The 21492-nt window shown below is 35.9% G+C and overlaps 1 protein-coding gene across 1 annotated transcript in view; it reads left to right on the top strand.

Annotated features, from left to right (window-relative positions):
* The first annotated feature begins 1845 nt into the window (after positions 1 to 1845).
* LOC150099414 (uncharacterized) overlaps positions 1846 to 21492 on the top strand; it is a 215796-nt gene continuing 196149 nt past the window's right edge. Inside the window, exon 1 of the mRNA XM_090404343.1 lies at positions 1846 to 2505. Within this exon, the coding sequence (XP_090260469.1) occupies positions 2403 to 2505 (103 nt within the window). The 5' untranslated portion in view covers positions 1846 to 2402. The remainder of the gene's footprint in view (positions 2506 to 21492) is intronic.

Genomic DNA, 21492 nt, shown 5'->3' with positions numbered 1-21492 from the left:
TTGCCCTATCGGTATTTTAGAATGTGCCCTAGGAAACAAAAAGGTTGGGAAACCCTGCTCTACAGTATTCTGTAGACTCGTAACTATTTTGGTCACTTGTCTCTGAATCCTTTTTAACACCTCTTGGTCCACCAAGAAATCCAGATGCCCAAATCTCTGTGCAGTTGTCAAAATGTGGCCGAATCATAGCCTTATATATAAAAAAGGGGATAGTAACTTTCTTATCTTACAAAGAAAGTTACTTATTGTAACTTTACTAAATACTACTATTTTACCAACTTTTGTAAAATGTCCTCTGAACTTCAACTTTTTGTCTTCCATTATCCCCAAACCCTAGCCTCAAGAATTTTCTGCAATCCACTACTATCAATATGATACACTGTATGCAACCTTTTCCATCCGAAGTGCAGAACCTTACTTTTTGCAACATTAAATTGATAATCATTATCCTTTGCCCAGAATGCCAATTAAAATAAATCATCCTGCAGTATATCTACATCACCTTTATCAACTGTTGCTCTCCCCAGTTTTGCATCATCGGCAAACAATTGAATATCTCCTCTTAAATCTTTCCCTATATCATTGATATACAAATTAAAGAGTTGTGGCCCTAGTGTCGAACCTTGAGGTACTCTGCTAGTCACCATCATTTTCCTAGATTCCACTCCCCTGCACCATATACTACTCTCTGGTGTCTGTCTGTCAGCCATCTCCTCCTAGCCATGCTACTAGCCTCATATTATTATATTATTATTTTGCATAACACCTCCAAGGAGTCCAAAGACTCATCGAGGGAGGGCACCTACTACAGTTCCCGTCTCCACCACTCCACTAACCGCAACTACATTCATCATCTACACCAGCCCCATCTACCGCAGACCACCACCACTATTCCCACGCACATTCACTAACATCCATGCCCACGACGGAACCTCTAGCCTCAAGGGGGTTCCGCCGTGGAATATTCATTCCAACAGTTGGAATATCCATTCCAATTTGTTCCAGTTTTTGTAATAGTTTTCCATGTGGTATTCTGTCAATTGCCATTACATTTATCCAATTCTATTGTCACTTTATTATAAAAATATTCAATATAAAGAAAAATTATGCATGAGTGAAATGCTTAAGGACCAAGGCAGCGAACTCGTGAAAGTGTTGGAATCTATTAAGCGCGAAGCGGCGAACTTCCCCACTTCCCTCCCCTGCACGCACTCCTACACCCACACACAAATACGCGCGTGTGTATATCCATATTCGAGCAACTTTTCACAAGGCGGAACTGAGTAGTGTATTCGTCAATGATTTCAGACTGTCTAGTAACTTTTTCATGTGGATGCTACTAAGAGCACGAATTCTTTCCCATTGAGAAACATTTAGCGCAGAAAAGGCATCCTTAATTTCTGTCTCCTTTCCTTTATTTATATAAGTGAATTTTATTTGTTTATGACGGATTCTCTTTCAGTCATACAATTAAGATATATATCATCTTTAACTTTTGCCAATTGTTTACCTCCAGTCATCAAGTTTTCATTCCTCCCACTTCATTCACAAAATCGATTTCTCTAAAAATTTCGTTTTCTGTACGTATAGGATAGGATAGGACAACTGCCATAGTTCCTGTTATATTTGAAAGGCACGAATCGATAAGTGTAGTAATGGCTGAATTACATGAAATTACTAGAGTATTATATTTACAAAACATCATTAAATCCTTGATCAAAGACGTTCATTAACTATTCAATTTTTGCTGAACTGCAATTGTTCCGAATAGAATTTGTGCTATTCTTGCGATTATTACTGCTGTTTCGGAGTGTTGTATATACCGTTATCCTGAAGGTAAAATAATACTTAAATTTGACCAAAGAAAGAAAATCAGAACGAGAGAATTTAAGACTCAGCAAAGCATGCGCATCAGAAGAGAGTTCGGTTAAATGTTATATTACAGATAATAATAATAAATTTGATATGATTCTAAATATGAATTAATATTTCATCCTTCACAGATAGCATGTATACAACTTGAAATGCCAGACAACGTTTACGAGGCTTTTGAAAGACCATATTCTGTTTTGTTTTGAAGAGAGAGCCTCTTCCGCGGAAACTGTTTATGTTACATCCTTAAGTTCATCACGCAGCCGAACTTAAGTATACGTTTTGAGTTTAGTTAGTTTGGATTTATGTTAACACGATGATCACGATTGTTGGTTGTACCAAACTTATCTTATTTCATTTAATAAAATGTGATAAACGAGAGGGAAAAAAACTGTTAGGCTGAGCATGTAAATAAATAGTATGATGCTGTTATAACAAAATCTCTATTCTTCTTTTACTTATAAACAAAAAAAAAAAAGGAATTAAAAAAACAAACAGATTGCTTCACTAATAATTAAAACAACATGAAAATGGATCGTGCAATCTTTAAGTATTACAGCTTTGCTCTTCCGATCATCATACTCAGGTTACTGATCGAAATTTTACCTTTCACAGCAGCTTCTAGCAATCTCCGTAAGTATTGATTTATTATTTTAAGCCCAGTTTTAGTATTAAGAAGCTCTTAAACAGAAATTAATACCAGGATTTGTCATCGAAATCTAATTTTAAATTGTTTGAATATGTAATTTTTAATTTTACCATTTTCTTGTGCGAAATAAAATAATAATATGCATTTAATTTTCTTTTGTGTGAAAAAGAACTTTGGAAAATGTTTTATGTGTAACATCTAGCATTTCAAGTTCAGAGCTTTCCAACACAACAGTCGGAATTCCAACTTATTTTTAGATTTCAGCATGTTTGAAATCTTTTTTATTTATTTATTTATTTATTTTAATAAATGAATGCTCTCTTGCCTTCTAATAAAATAATAAAACAGGTAACAAATGAATTAAATTGTGTTTCACAAAATTTCATTCTAAGGATACACATCTGAGAGTAGGCTTGGTTTGGCACAAAGCCTTCTGGACAAAGATTCCTGTATGTTAAGGTTGTGTGTGTATGTGTTAGAGCCTAACTTGACTTCATCTTCCCTGGAAGCTGTATAAGGAGGGTATGAACAAAGGGTTTTTTTTTGCATACAGAGTTGTGAATGATTGGAATGCCTTGCTTGAGAGTGTGGTGTCTGCAGAGAATTTGAATGTGTTTATGGTGCAGTATGATGAGCTGTGTGTATGGCAAGGGGACCCCCAAGATGAGTCTTTGACTCCATGGGGTCTTGGGTAATAATAATAATAATATTATTATTATTATTATTACATGATGCATCTACGAAGTCCTCGTACTGATTGTTGGAGGCCACACTACACAATCCACAGTGTGCTGTGGATTGTGTGGTGTGGTCTTCTCTATCTATCTCCTACGCAACACGAAGAAGAAAGTTTTACCACAGATTACAAAGTATATTATACTTGACAAGAAATTTCATTCTTGTTTTAATCCTTTAACCAGCAGACAGGATAAAGGATCAAAAGAAAAATTTATTTCTTCTCAAGTATAATACACTTTGTAACTCAGTAGTAAAACATTCTACAACTATTAAGGATGCCAAGAAATTATATTCTTGGTGTATCCTTTATCCAAGTGTAAGCAAATAAAAGTTTGTGCATGAAGTTTCTAAACTATTTCTGCTCTGGAGTATTTAATAATAGGGTGATATACCATTTTACTACTTCAGTTTGTCAAGTCAAATTATAGGCCAATCTGTGTGTCAGGTGTTGTTGGTTCAAGTGTTGGAGAGTCTAGTGAGAACTAGGATCCAGATCCAGAATTGGGATGAAAACAGTGGTATTATCTTTGAGGAAAGTCACTAGTGGTGTGTCTCAGGGGTCTCTTTTAAGGCCATTGCTGTTTAACCTGTGTGTTAATGATATTGAGAAGATTTGAATGGAGATATTCAGTTGTTTACAGATTATGCAAAGTTGGATGAACTATGAGGAGCAGAGCAGATGTTCTGGCCTTACAAGAAGATTTGAATAGACTATGAGTACAGGAGTGGGGATGACAGTTCAATGTTGCAGAATGTAAGATTTTAAAATTTAGAAAACAAAGATAGGATATGGAATTTGCACTTAATGGGGATCTATTGTTGGAGGTGGAGGAAATAAGAGATTTTGGGGTGCTGATGGATAAGGAACTAAAATTTAGAGGACACATTGCCAAAATTGTGAGGACAATACAACACATTCTAGCAATGATGCAGCAGACACTGTCTTGTAGAAGTTAGGAGATTCTAGTTACATTGTATAATTCTTTGATTAGGCCACATATGGATTACTGTGTACAGATTTGGTCACTTTGTTTTCAAAAGGATGAAGAGATGTTGGAAAGGGTCCACAGGCGATTGACTAAAGTAGTTTCTGATCTCTGCAATGTTAAATTATTATTATTATTATTAACATCTGAACTCCATGGAGTCAGGGACTCGTTGTGGAAGGTACACACTATCGCACACAATGCCTCATTCAACCATGCGTTAAACTGATTCAGTGGGTCTACATTCACAACAATATACTCAGACAATGCAATTCACTCACCAACCACTCCATGCAAACAATCTTCTCCTTATTCTCTTCTCACACCTTCCTTATACAGTTTCCAGCGATGGTCTCTTGTTTTACCCCTCCTCCCATTCTATGAAAAATCTCTTCCATGTCAACTTGATAAAAACTCCTGACTAGGTTATATGTGTCAATCATATTCATCCTCCTCCACATGTTCACGAGGTGGAGGAGGATGCATTGCAATTATAATATATAATTGCAATATATAAGAATATAAATTGCATGAGGCTTTGTAATTTATATTCTCTCAATCTGTCCTCATACTGCACATTCCAAAGACCATTGACCACCTTTGTAAATTTTCTCTGGACCCTTTCTAACATATCCTTGTCACCATGAAATCTTGGCGACAAAATCTCTGTGCACAATAATCCATATTAGGTCTGATCAAGGCCTTATACCAGTGTTTCTCAACGTGGGGCACACGTCCCCACAGGGAGGCAATTTGAATATATTGGAGAGCAATTAGAAAATGTTGCATTCGTCACCTCATCACCAATATATTTAAAAAACTTGCCATTGTCTGCAATTAATTGTCGATGTTGCAACCCTGACTTTCCAAGAAAAAAAGCTGATATCACTAGTACAGCAGTCAACATAAATACAGTATCAATAAGAACTCTCAGAAAAGCAAAATGATGAGTCTATTAGAACTTTATTCAACATAAAAGGAACAATGGCATGGCTTTCTGACGAGACAGAAACGAAATACCAAAATTCAAGTAGTTTTGCAAAAAAAAATACTGTTACTCTTCCCGTCGTCATATTTAGTTGAATGTGGCTTTAATGCTGTGAATGACTTGCTACTGAGAAAAAGAAATCATCTGGATATCACAAACCATGGGCATTTGAAATTGAAAATAACTAAATTAGTACCTCAAATAAAAACTCTTTGCAGCAGACATCAAGCTCAAGGATCACATTAACTTGGATTTTATTTTCCCGAGTTCAGTTTGATTTATGTTTTATAATATACAAAGCGTAATATAAAATTTATATTCATTGAAGAAAGTCAAATTAAAAACAGTTTTACCTGTGTTCCTTTTTTATTTAAAGTACATATTTATATTATACTTTTTCAGAACTTGGCTGACTATTATGCTAGGGGGGGGTATCAAAATCTTTGAGGTGTTGAGGTGAGGCATGATCCAAAAAACGTTGGGAAACACTGCCTTATAGCATCATAACCTCTTTATTTCTGCATATCAGAGTCCTTTGCATTATGGCCATTATCTGATGTGACGTCTTCACAACTTGTGCAATGTGGGCCCTTGAATTTCAGGTCCTTGTCCTCCACCACCACCACCATCACTCCCAGCTATGGGAATGTATATAAAGAAAGGTAGAGAAGATGCAATTTATAGGCCTGCATTTGAATGGACTTGGTGTGCGGAGACTGGAAAAAGTTTTGCTGAATGAAGTGAAAATGGATGTGCAGAACCAGGGAAACTAGAACTACCAAGGAGGGGGGGGAAGTGGATATCCAGACATCAGTGAGACAGTTGAGTGTAAAAATGTATATAATGTACCTGAGCCAGCAATAAGGACAAAAAATGGGAATGGGATATTTAGAATAACGCATCAAGATAGGGGTGGGACAAAGGGAACACTGCAATTCATGTATACTAATGCCAGGAGTATTAGGAACAAGAAGGAAGAATTTTTGGCCTTGATTGGCTCTTCCTGGCCACAGGTTATTGACATTAGTGAAACATGGCTGACGGAAGATGATATAGTTAGTGGGATAGAATGTGTAGGTTATAGTATGTTTAGGAGGGACAGAGAGAATAAAATTGGGGGAGGGGTGTTATTGATGATAGCTGATGAACTGCAGCCAAGAAGAATTAAAGTATTGCAAGATAGTGAAAGGAGGAGCTCATTTGAGGCTATTTGGTGTGAGATTGGTACTGGCAGAATAAAATATACAGTTGGGTGCTGCTATAGACCAGGTGATGGAATAGATGGTGGAGATGGTATGCATAAACAAATTGATGAAATGAGTGGAAGGAGGGTAATAATTATTATGGGGGATTTCAACTATGGTAACCTTGATTGGAAGGAGGAGAGGACACATGTGAGGAAGGAAATGGATTTTATTCAATTATTAAGGGATAACTATCTGAAACAGCATGTAATTGAAAATACTAGGGGTGTGAGAGTGCTTGACCTGGTAATAGTATCTGAGAATTTGACTGTAATGAATATGACCATGTTGCCACCTATTGGTGAGAGTGATCATAAGGTCTTGACCTGGGAGGTGGCTAAAGGTGTGAAATTTGTGATTAAGACAGGGTATATGTGGAATTACCGTGCTGGCAAGTATGACAAGCTTAGGAGATTGCTTGGATCAGTGCCATGGCATGTACAACTGCAAGGGCTGGACGTCGATAGAGCATGGGAAGTGATCAAAGAGCATTTATAGGAGGTTATGGCTGATTGTATACCTAAGGTCCGAATAGTGAAACAAGGAGGGGTTAAATGGATGAATAACACCATTAAGCTTGAGCTGCAAAAAAAGAAACAACTATGGAGGGAATTTAAAGAAAGGGGTGACCTGCAGGCACACGAACGGTATAAAGTACAGGCCAGAAGGGTAACGAGTGTGGTAAAAACAGCAAAAGCCGATTATGAAAGGAAACTAGCTATGCAAGCAAAAGAGAATCCCAAACAGTTCTTTCAATATGCTGCAAGCAAGAAAAAAACTGTACATGGCAAAATGATTTTAAGGAATGACGATGGTAAAGAGTTCACTGAACCAGTCGATATAGTGGAGTTACTGAGCGCGCACTTTGCAAAAGTATATCATCCAGGTGGTGACGTTGAAAAAATGAAGGAACCATTAGTTTATATGGGAATTGTGATGAATGAAGTGGAGGTGAATAGTCTATTACAGAACCTTAATGTGAATACATCTGTGGGATTGGATGGTATACCGGCACGGGTCTTGCATGAAGCGGCTAATGAATTATCAGTGCCCTTGACCATGTTGTTTAATCTGAGTCTCAGGTCTGGCTTAGTCCCGAAGGCGTGGAAATAGGGGAAAATAGTTTCACTGCATAAAGGAGGATCCAAGACTATGGTTGCAAATTACCGACCGATCAGCATATCAGGAGTCGTTGTCAAGGTCTTGGAGAAAGTAGTCAAGGGAAAAATACAGGAATGGATTGATGAAAATGAGATACTGTACAGAGGACAGCATTGCTTTCTGAAGGGTAGATCATGCCTCAGTAACTTGCTCAAGTTTTATAACAAGGTGACGGCTGAACTGGATAAGAGAAATGGGTTTACAGTGATACTGCTGGACCTGGCAAAGGCGTTTGATAGGATACCACATGGAATTCTAATCCGTAAACTACAACATATGGGAATGGATATAGGGTTGGTGAGATGGATAGCTCGGTGGTTGATGGAGAGATATCAAAGAGTAGTTTATTCAGGAGTAGAGTCCAAAAAACGGCCTGTGACTAGTGGTGTGCCACAGGGTTCTGTTCTTGGACCACTGCTGTTTAATCTGTTCATTAACGATATAGGGAAGGGTCTAAGTGGGACAGTTCATTTGTTCGCTGATGATGCAAAGTTGGGTAGGGCGATAGTGAATGCAGAAGATGTCAAAGTCTTGCAAGATGACTTAGATAGATTGGAGTTCTGGACTAAGGAGAATGGATGTCAATTTAATGTGACAAAATGTAAGGTTATGCATTTCGGAGTGAAAAGATTAGCAGCAGTATACCACATTGGTGGAACTGTACTCCAAGAGATTGATGAGGCCAGGGACTTGGGAGTGTTGGTGGATAGGGAGATAAAGTTTAGGGGACACATTGCAAAAGTAGCTAAATCAGCTCATCAACTCACTTGGTTGTTGAAAAATACCTTGACGAGCAGAGAAAAACAAGTTATTGTACCTCTGTACCGAGCCCTGATAAGACCTCATCTCGACTACTGTGCCCAGATTTGGTCACCTCGGTTCCTTCTTGATGGGGAGGAGGTTGAGAGGATCCAGAGGCGAGTGACTAAGATGATAGCAGGTCTATGGAATGAACCATATGAGAACAGGTTGAAGATTTGTGGGTTGCAGAAACTAGTTGATAGGCAGAAAAGGGGAGATATGATTGAGACATTCAAATTGCTAAAAGGATTCTATAGGATTAATTCAGATGATATTTTTGAGATCAGGACTGGTGGTGGGAGAACTAGGGGACACCCATGGAAGCTGGGCAAGAGCGTGGTTAGCAGGGGTGTTAGAGCTGGGTTCTTTACTTTTAGAGTGGTAAATGAGTGGAATAAGCTGCCAGAGTCTGTTGTGGGTGCTATGACAGTGAGCGAGTTCAAGGCAAGGTATGATAGATACTGTGAGAATGTTGAACAGCTGTGTGAACATGATGTTTAGGGCCTCCCTCGATGAGTCTAAGGACTCCTGGAGTAGCCCGTGGTAATAATAATAATAGTCTAGTGGATAGGAGGAAGGGGGGGGGGGGTGTTATGATAGAGATATACAAGTTGGTGAGCTGTTGTTATAGGATTAACATTGAGGAGGTTTTTTATAAATGACAGGAATTGGGAAGGAGCAAGATGTCATCCCTGGTAGCTGTATAAGGAGGGTATGAGCAGGGGAGTGAGAAGCGAGTTTTGTACATGGTGAGTTGTGAATGATTGGAATGCATTGCCCGAGAGTGTGGCAGCTGCAGTGAATTTGAATGTATTTAAAGCATGGTATGATGAGCTGTGTTTATGACAAAGGGACCTCCTAGATGAGTCTTTGACTCCATGGGGTCTTAGGATAATAATAATAATAATTCCCAGATGACATAATAGATACAATCATTAAGCATCAACTGAGATGGTTTGGTCACATCCAGAGAATGGCCCCTCATAGACTGTCATATTTAGCTCTGAATGGATATATAGGAAGTAAAAGACCTAGAGGCAAACCAAGAAATACTTGGATAAAGTTGCTGAAAGAACATTCCCATCTGCCCAGTTATACAGTCATGACCGAGATGGCTAAAGATCGCAATAAGTGGAGAACCTTTCTTCTTAGTGGACTCAACCTGTTATCCAGCAGATAAGATGATGATGATGAGTGCAATTGAAAGAACAATGACACATTGTGCTCTTTGATAGGAAAAAGGCATGAGTTCGAGTCTCATCATGACAAGAAGAATCTTTATATGGGCTTTTTCAGTTGATGATGAGTTAGCTGATCTCATACGGAGGCAGCAGGGTTTTTTTTCTCCCAGAAACTTAGGTTTTTCATCCAATGTACAGGCACATCAGTCATCAGAACATATGCAATTTGAAGACAATGAATACTGTTGATGGTGGTGATGGGCAGTAGATGGCATTGATGGTAGTTGTGTTTAGTAGGGGAAATGGTGAGATTATGTGTAAGAGAGTACCTTCCTGTGATAAGTCCCTAGACTCCTTGTAATTGTCATGTAATAACACTTTTCTCACTATTATGATAAGAGACTCAAATGTTTTGAATTTGGTCTTGACATTAGAGAATCTGATTTAAACTGAAATGTTATCCCTGTCCCCATTTGGAGAGAGTAATAATAATTTCTAAGCTTTTTTCAGTAGCATCGAGAACATTTTTCTCACCTTCATAATAAGAGGCTCAAGAGTTTTGAATTTGGTCCTGGCATCAGAAAATCGGATTGTAACTGAAATGTTATCCCCCCCCCCCCTCCCCAGCTGGAGAGAGTCCAGAGTTGTGGTCTTGACTTGGGGATCAGTAACATGCAGAAGTGTCATGAAGAAAGGAATTTATATGTATTTATAAGGCAGATTATAATATCTCAGAAATCAACTTGTGCCAGTTGCAAAAATTGGAAGGGGTGCAATATCACCAGTGCATGGGAATTGATGAAGACATAATTATTAGCAGCAGTGGCATGTTGTATATGTCAAGTGAAAAAAGAGAACAAGGTTTTGGGTAAAATGGATGACTGTTGAAGGAACATCAATGCTTGCAGCAGAAAGTGAAGGAAAATGAAGGTCACTGGATAATTCTGGATAAATCAGGAGCTGTTTTTTGGTTTTGGCAAGCATTTCCACTTGATGCAGAAGGATTGCGCATTTGAGGAGCAGCTAGTTTATTTTCTTCTTTCCTTTCAGGTTCTGGGGTTGTTGGAAAAGATATTTTTCCAAGTGGCTGAGTGGTTAGCATATCCGCATTCCCGCCTAAGGGCTGCGGGTTTGAATCCTGCTGTAGGCATGGATGTTTGTGATTGCCTATGAAAATACTAGTGGTAATGGTGAGTAGTAGATGGTGTTGATGTAGAAGATAATGGTAGTTACAGTTTGCTGTAGTTGGTGGAGACGGAGAGTTGCAGAGTAGGTGCCCTCCCTCGATGAGTCTTTGGACTCCTTGGAGGTATCAAATAATAATAATAATAATAATAATAATGGATGACTATTGATATCAAATGGGAACTGCAGATGAAAAGGGGAATATGAAAAAAGTATAAGGAGAGGGTGGTTGGAGAGTAAAGTAGTCACATGAGTAATAGAAGACTCAGGCTAGGAAAGTGACTATTATGGTGAGGAATGTAAAACATTAATATAATAAGAGATTAGACCCGAGATCCAAAGGAATTCTTTTGTTATGTGGTCAGTAAGAGGAGAAAAGATTGTAGATTAATGACATTATTAGACAAAAATATGAGTAGAGTGACTTATGCTGAAGACATCACACAATTGTTTAATGATCATTTTATTGGGGTATTTCATCCTGAAAAAGAGGGTTTTATTATTACACAGTTATCTTCTTGGAGTCAGAAGATTTATTTGGGAAATCCATTATTCACATAATACCTATCATACTTCTCCTTAAACTCATTCACTGGCAAAGCATTCACAATCACCTCTGGCAACTGATTCCTCCAACTCCCTACCTTCCAAGCAAAAAAATCTAGTCCTAACACCCTTACTAAACCACACTTTTATACAATTTCCACAGGTAACCCTTTGTTCTCTTTCTCTCCCCCCCCCTGCAATGTACTGAAAAAAGTTTTCAGTGTTAATTCTATAAAATCCCTTTACTAACTTATATGCTTCTGTCATGTCATTTTTTACCTATCTGCTAGTTTCTGTAACCCACAGACTGTCAATCTGTTTTCATAGGAAGCATTCCATAGACCTGCCACAATCTTTGTCACTTGTCTCTGAATCCTCTCCACCACTTCTTCATCCCCATAGAATCCAGGTGTCTGGATCTGCATGCTATATTCCAAATGTGGCCTTATATAGGGGAACTTATATAGGGCCTTATATGTGGCCTTATATAGGACTTCTCTATCTATACTGATTAGTGTGTTGTTCTTCAACAACCATGCCTGCTATGATGAGTCTCATAACTCTGTGGAGGTTCTGAATAATAATAATAATAATATTCTATATAGTCAAACCAGTCAGCAGCATATCTGATGTTCTGTTTTGGCTATCTTTGCAATATGCCCTCTAAACTTCAACTCCCACTGTCCACAAACACTCCAAGTCTCTGACCTCATCAATTTCTGCTTCATTTCCATCAATATAGTACAGAGCATCATCACTTGGCCACATTAAACTGGCAGTCATTTACCTTTGCCATACTGCTAGTCTATTTAAATCTTCCTGCAGGATCTCTTCATCACCTTCATATACCATTGCTAATCCCAGTTTAGCATCATCAGCAAACAACTGAATATTTCTTGTTAAATCATTTCCTATATCAAGGAAATTCTTATTACATTTCATATTACTGGAGGGGTGAGAAGGGTTTGAGGTTTGGAAGTGTAAGAGGAGAGTGTGTTACAAATACCAAATTATCTGGATATCAATAATGCATTGTGACTGGATGGGATTTCATCACAGTTTTTTAGAGAATGTACTAAGGAACTGATAACGTCATTGACTTGGCTTTTTGGTGAGAATATAGCTATGGAAAAGGTCACCAAGGAGTCAAAGATGGGTAAGATAGTCCCATTGCATAAGGGTGATGGTGGTAGAATGGAAGTGTCAAACTATAGGTCAGTTTGCATTTTTTCTGTAGTTGTTAAGATTGTGGGGGTGGAAGGGGTGGTGAAGCGCAATACATAGCCTCTCCCACTCAAATGTCAACCTCACCTTCCTGTGGTCTATCCTGTTCTAAAAGTACAAACAAGGCACTGGCGACCGAGTATGGGCGGTATAACCTTAACACCCTAACAGAGTAAATGCTGTTAGACCTGCCTGTCCAGAGGCGTTAGGTAGCAGCCCTACCACTGGGCTTACCCAGCGACAGGTTAGTAACCTGCCCTGGGGAAATTCAAAATACTTTCAAGTTTCATGCAAAGAAAAGCCGGACGGACTGTCAGGGAAAAGACCACAACCCAGGAAACGGTAAACGAAATTGGAAAAAGGAACACATAATGAAGATTGCAACATGGAATGTGAGAAGCATTGCACACAAAGAAGAAGAACTTGATAAACAACTAAACCAAGCTAACATAAAGATATGTATAGTAACAGAAACAAAGAAAAAACAAAAAGGTACAAAAGAAACAAACAACTATATACAAATCTACAGTGGGGTAAAAAAAGAAGAAAGAGCAAAAGCAGGTATAATGATTATGGTACATAAATCCCTAAAGAACAATATTGTATATTACAACTATTTGAATGAAAGACTAATAGAAATTAGACTCAAGACATTAAGAGGCCACATAACAATAATTGGTGCATATGCACCAGAAGAGGGAAAAGAAGAAGACAGTAATATATTTTATAAAGAATTACAGACTGCCATAGATAAAACAAACAAAACTGACTATTTACTGCTAGCAGGAGATTTAAATGCCAGAATAGGAAACAAAAAATACAAAACAAACATAGGTAAATTTGGCGAAGATACATGTAATCAAAATGGTCGCAGATTGCGCGATTTTGTCATTTATAATAATATGAGAATAATGAATTCAATGTTTAAACACAAGGAAATACATAAATATACTTGGTCAGCCAGAGGATACAAATCAGTAATTGACTACGTTATCACAAATTTTAAATTAGCGGAGTTAATTTTAGACGTAAGAGCATATCGAGGCTTTGAATTAAACTCTGATCATTATATGGTATCAGCAAAAATTCGTTTTAAACCAAAGTGGCTAAAAACACATAGAATTGAAAATTCTTACCAGCCAAGCTACAAAATTTCTTCATTACAGGATCCTCAAGTTAGACTACAATATCAAAAATGCACAAACTTAAAAACAGAAACCACACAGGAATCAAAGGACATAGAAGATGAATGGGAAAATTTGAAACAAATTCTCACAAAAGCAGCAACAGAAACCTTAGGAATAAAGCACAAATGGATTAGAAAAAGAGGACTACGAGACTGGAACAAAGAAATAGAAAATATAATAAAAACCGAAAAGGACAGTTACCAGAAATGGCTAAATTCCAAAACAATAGAAGCAGAAATAGAGTATAAAAGAAATAGTGCAATTGCAAAATGAGAAGTAAGGAAAAAACATAGAGAAAGATGGAACAATTTCGTAACAGAACTAGAAAAGGATTTATTTAAGCCACAACCCAAAACCTATGAAGTAATAAAATACATGAATAAAGAAATAAAAGAAAAGATAAAAATACAAACAATAGATTTAGAAAAATGGGTGACCTATTTCCAAAATCTCTGGACAGATGAGAACAATGAATTAAAATTTTATAAGACAAAGAATGACCTAATAGAAAATATCACAATGTTAGAACTGAAAAATATAATAAAGAAGATGAAAAATAGGAAAACGCCAGGAGAAGACAATATAAATATAGAACTATACAAAAATGCAGGTGAAAAATTTAATGAAAGACTTTTGAAATTTTTTAATATGGTTTGGATGTCCAGAAAAAACCCTAACTCTTGGAAAAAAGCACTAGTCATCCCAATCTATAAAAAAGGAAATAAAGACAATTGCAATAATTATAGGGGAATTAGCCTGCTGAATACAGGATATAAAATATATGCAGGAATATTAAAAGAGAAACTAAGCAGCATTGTAGAAAACAAATTACTAGAAGAACAAAATGGCTTCCGAAAAGGCCGATCCTGCATAGATCCAATTTTTACTTTAAAATTATTAATAGAAAAGAGAAGAGAATTTCAAAAAAGAAACACATGTGGTATTTATTGATTATGAAAAAGCTTTTGACAAAATTAGTCGAATTGTTTAAAATATTAACCAATTTAAACATACCAAACCAACTTTTACAATCTATTCAAGAAATATATACAGGAAATAAAATAGCAGTTAAATTAGAACACACCTCAGAATGGAAAGATATATCAAGAGGAGTACGACAAGGATGTACCCTCTCACCTCTGCTTTTCAATATATATATATAAATGAAATATTAACAATCTGGAAACAGCATAACCCATTGGTATACAAATGACCCTGCAAATGAAGATAGACACACTACTATTTGCAGTTGATCAAATAGTATTAGCTTCATCAGAAGATGACTTACAGAGATCATTAAAATCATTAAATGATATCTCAAAGCAATATAATATGACAATATCCAAAGAAAAAACAAAAATAATGGCATTCAAAGGAGAAAACCCAATAAGAAGTAAAATAGTGATAGATAATAAAATACTAGAACAAGTAAACACTTTCAGATACTTGGGATGTGATCTATCATACGAAAAAGAAAAAGACATAGACACTAAAATATCAAACTTTGTCAAAGTAAATGGCATAATAAACAATATATTTAAGCCATCCCTGGTACAAAAACACACTAGAATCAGACTATATAATGTCCTGTCAAAACCAACTCTACTATACGGAAGCAAAACATGGACCATGAAAAGGAAAGATGAAAAACAATTCAAACAGCAGAAATGAAGTTCCTCAGAAAAACAGCTGGATATACCAAGTGGGACCACAAAACAAATGAAGAAATCTTACAATCCCTAAAAAATCAAACCAATTAATTACTACATAAGACAGTATAAACAAAAATGGCCAGAACATTTAAATCGATTGGACAACAGCAGACTACCAAAAATATTATACAGATACAAAATAAGTGGAAAAAGAAGAATCGGAAGACCAAGAAAGAGATGGCATGAGACCAACAGGCCACATGGCCTATATTCCATGTTAGGAAGAAGAAGAAGTTAAGATTGTGGTGAAATTAGTGAGAGATCGTACATAGTATTAGACAGATGAGGGTAATGTGATTTGTTAGAGTCAGCATGGATTTGTTAAGGGAGTGCTCTTGTTTTATAATAAAGCAACAAGAGCTCTTGATGAGGAAAAGGTATATACTCCTTTTTTTTTTTTTTTTTTTTAACAAAGGCATTTGACAGGGTGTCACATGATAATTTGATATTTAAGTTTCATCATAGTGAATCGGATTGGGGATTGGCTGTTATGTGATGATAGGTATCAGAGAGTTGTATATGGGGGTCCCTCAGGGTTCAGTATTGGAACCCATATCATTTAACCTTTATATCAGTGACATTGTTAATGGATTGCAGGGAGATATTCAGTTGTTTGCAGATTATGTGAAGCTGGGAAGGGTTATTAGTAATAGTGTTGAAGCGATGCCTTTCAGGAGGATTTGAATAAGCAGGAAAGCTGGGCAAGTTAATAGGGTTACCAGTTTAATCCAACTGAATGTAAGTTCTTGAAGTTTGGGATCCTTGGAAGGGAAGTGAAATAGGCAAGGGACCTTAGACTGATGACTGATATTAACTTGAAGTTTAGGGGACATATCGCAAAGGTAACCCTGCGGATTGCTGAAATACTGAGAACGAAGCTGATCAAGAGAGATAGAAGAGTTATTGTTCCATTGTGTAAAACCCCGATTAGTCAACATCTGGATTATTGTACTCATATTTGGTCACCAGGATTCGAAGAATAAATTAACTTTGGACAGGGTGAAAAGGTGGATAACAAAAATGATATCAGAGGTGTACATTGTTAGCTACAAGCATAGACTGAAGACATGCAGACTGCAGAGTTTGGTCTATAGAAGAAGGAGAAGTATGTTATTGAGACATTTAAACTGTTGAGTGGTAGTGGCAGGATTGACACCGGGAAGTTCTTTTGTATAGTAGATCAAGACGAAAGAGCAAGGGCATGAGACCATCCATGGAAGCTACGAATGGAAGTGGTGAGTAAGAGGGTGAGTGGCTTTTTTTGCATGGAGGATGGTTGGACTGTAAGATGTATTGCCTGATAGGGTAGTGAGAGTGTTGGATCCTACTTCGTCTTAATCTATACTTTGGATCCGATATATAGTTATTATGATGTTCTTAACTAGTTGATAGGTTGCAAGTTGATTTCTAATTCAAATATAGAGAAAATTTATATTTAAAGACTGTGCCACTTTATATCTGAATTAGTTCAAGAATTGAAGAAAAACCAACTCTCAACTACCTTTCCTTTATATGTTGTTATTATATATACTGGCCGAGTATATTTAACTTACTTAATTTACCTGCTTTGGTTCAAATATTTTATGAATGGTGCAGTAAAAGAGATTCAGGCAAAATACAACTTTAGATTAACAAAACAAACATTTAATTTAGAATCACAAATTTTACACTTAAGATCAAATCACTAAATGAGTTATTATAAACACTTTAGCCTTTCTGATAATATAGTCATGCAAACTCAGGCAATGGTAAAAATTTTTTCTTAAGGAAAAATTTTTCACACTAGACTCACAAGTGGAGAAAATTGACTCCTTATCCCCCTTCCGAGATCTTTAATAGCACTTAGTTTGAACATGATTAAATCTCTTATCACAGTCTATGTATTTACCTCTCTGCATTTCTCCGCTTGAGTTCTTGTTGTGTTTATCATAGGGAGAATTTTGATTGTCCATTATTTAACATTATTTTGATTATCACTTATAATGTGATAATGTCCTTTCAGGGCAGAAGTTCTGTTCTCTGTCACTAACGTCTATCCTCAGTTGTCTATCATCTTGGTAATCTGTTTCTTTAGTCCTTCTTCTGTGATCACTCATTCTTTTGTATCTCCACTGACTTTCCAAATTTTTAATTCTACTACGTAAGGCAGTTACCATGACAAAATTTACTTTAACTATTAGTTGATTATTAGTGTCAACATCTGATTTAGGCATGGATATTTGTTGTTGTGATGGCTCATTAGTATTTTGTAGTATTTCAGTCTGATAAAGCACATCAGAATTCACATCACCATCCTTTTTAGTTAATTGACTTACAGATGATCTTTCCTTATTAGATGGTTCCAATTCATATGGTAATTTAAACTGCTGTGTCTGTTGTCTAGTTCCATCATATTTATGATTTCTACTTCTTCTGATATATCTCTTCTTGTTCATCAGGGATACTTCCTTCTTGGAAAAATCGATACTTTGCTAAGAAATTTGTTCCTAAAATAATGTGGGAGCTTAAGTTGGATGTAGTGGGGACAACAAGTAAATCTTGCCAGACACATAGTCCAAATTCTGGTAGATAAATCCTTGCATGAAGTTTCTCATATGCTATGAAGCTTGAGTCTGAGAGAGTATTAATCCTTACAGGTTCTCTCAGTTTGGCAGTGCTTTTCCACAATTTGTTTTTTAAGGTTAAAAAATAGTCCATTCTGATGGTAGAGACATTGCATCCAGTATCTAATAAGATGTCACATTTAGAGCGCAGGATATCTCCTCTAATTCTCATCAACTGTTCACTTAATTTGTGGGGTTTCTGAACTCTATTATTTCTTCTGTGGGGTATGTATCCAAACTTTGAGTCCCATCTGCTATTAGAGTAGTTTCCCTTGTTATAGAAACAATTCCTGGCATAATGTCCAACTTTGTTGCAATTATAACATTTGGGAGGATCTCTCTGTTTTGTCTCTGTCTTAGGTTGACGGATAATAGACATCTGTTGTTTAACATTATCTAGTCCTTGAATTACCTTATCTAGAATAGCTAAAATGGGTTGACTTTGTTTTTCCACTTCATGTTTAATCATCTTATTAATTTTAATAAGATGATTAAACATGAAGTGGAATTGTTGTGGGGTTTTGGTCTTCTTGAGACTTTAAAGTAATAGCTGATAATTGTCTCACAACCTCATTAAGACTATCCATTATTGGCTGATTTAACTTATTTACTTCCTGGTGAATTAGGGTTTGCACTTCTGTCATCAGCCTTTTGTCAAATTGCTCTTTACCTTCAGTTATGCAATTAATACTACTTGGACTTTCTCCAATATTATTTCCCTTTCCTTTTTCATCCTTATTTTTCTTTTCAACTTCAGATTGGTTCAAGGAACAACCAGTCTTATTTACAACATTAACAAGACCTACACTGGATGAGGGATAAAGGTCTCCTAACATTTGTTCTTTTTCTTTGACACTTTTGAGACACTCTTCTACGGTGGAAATTTTCTTCTTATAGGCTGTTTCTCTTAATTCTTGCCTAACACCTTGTCTAAATTGTTGGAATACAGCCCAATCTAAGTGTGGTTTATCCTCATTAGTCACATTTAAACTGTTGGCTAGTGTCAATAAACGATTGTGAAAATCAGTAACAGTTTCTTTATCTTTTTGTAAGACTCTGTAACTTCCATAAATTTGGGCCAGTACTTCTTAATTTTGAGAACTGAGAAATAAGATTGTCCTTAAATTTTTGATAATCTAATGTTTCTTTTAGCACTGGAGATAAGTACAAAAAAGTTTTTGCCTTGCCAATTAACTTACTTCTTAATAATATAAGTAATTGGAAATCAGTCCAGTTAGCTATTTCCCTAAGTTTTTCAACATAAGTAAAAAAAGGACAGTACGTCATCTGATTCTTCACCTGAAAATTGAGGAAAAACTTGTTGTGGGTTCACTGTACGAAAAAACTCACTATCTTCCATTTTAGAACTAGATGAAACAGCCATATTAATCTATTAGCAACAACTTTAAAAAAATCAAAATTCTAAAATAACTTCTCTGTTTGCCTGATTCTAGTTTACAACCAATTCACTTGATTCACTTAATTTATCTTTAAATTCTCTTTACTATTACAAAATCTAATACTTAATATTACAATCTTTGTTAGTGAAATCAAATCCTGTCGACTGCGCCATTTTGTTGGATCCTACTTCGTCTTAATCTATACTTTGGATCTGATATATAGTTATTATGATGTTCTTAACTAGTTGATAGGTTGCAAGTTGATTTCTAATTCAAATATAGAGAAAATTTATATTTAAAGACTGCGCCACTTTATATCTGAATTAGTTCAAGAATTGAAGAAAAACCAACTCTCAACTACCTTTCCTTTATATGTTGTTATTATATATACTGGCCGAGTATATTTAACTTACTTAATTTACCCGCTTTGGTTCGAATATTTTATGAATGGTGCAGTAAAAGAGAATCAAAAAATACAACTTTAGATTAACAAAACAAACATTTAATTTAGAATCACAAATTTTACACTTAAGATCAAATCACTAAATGAGTTATTATAAACACTTTAGCCTTTCTGATAATACAGTCATACAAACTCAGGCAATGGCAAATCTGTTATCTGTAGTACAATCTTCTCACAGTTCATTTAACTATTTAATAAAGTTCCTTAGTGATCATTCACATCAATATCTCATAGTTCCTTAAGTTTCAAATACAATAAAAATGCAGTAACACCTCTTCACAAGCATTACACTTTTAAATCTACACTTCAGCTAATCTCTGCAATAGTTACTGTTAATATAAGGATATTCTAGGATGAAACTCGCACATATTTCTGCATAGGAATATTAATGGTTGGAATATTCTTACCGATAATCTTCTTCATTCATCTACTTATATGTGAACACATTTTGTAACTGTAAACACTTTAAATAATAAATGGCACTCATTAAAACAAATCTTCTAAGTAATAACTGAATTAATTAACAGTCACAATACACATAATCAAATATTCTTGCATGAAGTACTACTGATCACTCATGAATTAAGGTAACACACAATAATTCCTTAACTTGAAGTTTTATATGCACAGTTGCCCATTCCTCCGGCATTCAATTAATTCTTTAGGCACTATAATTCTAACCACATCTATCGTTAAACTTCAACTTTACAGCTTTACTTATTCTCTAGTTACTCCGTGCTATGCTTCAAGTTTCCGTGTGTGTCCTTGAAAGGTCGGCCCTGAAATTAAATCTCAACTATAGTATCGCTAGTCATTCAGTAGTCACTCAGCTGTCTTCCATAGCTATAATTGTTATTCTACAACTTATTAGCTAACTGCATCTCGACTACTGGACTTTAATTAGTTACTTGAGTGACTCACCGATTCACTATTATCGCACTCTGATTCCCCGAATCAATTTCCTTTTAGATTCCTTCTCCGAATGCCGAATTAGAATATCCTCTGATTCCAACCGAATGAATCTCTTTTTTCAGCGTTCCTCGCTTATATATCCTTTCTTCCCACCTAAATTGTTCCCGTGCTCTCTTTAACTAAAATCCTTCCAGTAAACTTTCAGCATTCTCCCTCATGCACTGTTCCAAACTCGCGCTCACTCTCTTACATACGTCTCCATGACAACCAAACAAAATATAATAAAATTGAGCTATTGCATAACATTAAACTTCTACAAACAGGAACAAAATAAGAATATTTACATTTCAATTAATACGCAGTTAAAATGTTGAATACAAATTCTTATATTAATATAGCAAAAAATAAATAAACTTAATATTTTAATACAGAGTTTTATTACAATTAATACATATATCCTTGATTAAATAATTAAATATCAAATAAAGTTAAAGGTAGTTATATGAATATCAAATTATAAACAAGTGATTTACATTAATTATTAATTACAAGTCTAGCCTTTGTGATGGAAGATCATGTTGGATTCTGAAGCAAATAATAATTACTTAAATCTCTATATATTCAGAATCCAACAAGAGCA

The sequence above is a fragment of the Typopeltis vanoorti genome, chromosome 14 (genome assembly GCF_054136105.1).
Source record: "Typopeltis vanoorti isolate ZY-2024b chromosome 14, IOZ_Tvanoo_1.0, whole genome shotgun sequence".
Classification (NCBI taxonomy): Eukaryota; Metazoa; Arthropoda; class Arachnida; order Uropygi; family Thelyphonidae; genus Typopeltis; species Typopeltis vanoorti.
This window is presented reverse-complemented; position numbering and strand designations above follow the sequence as displayed.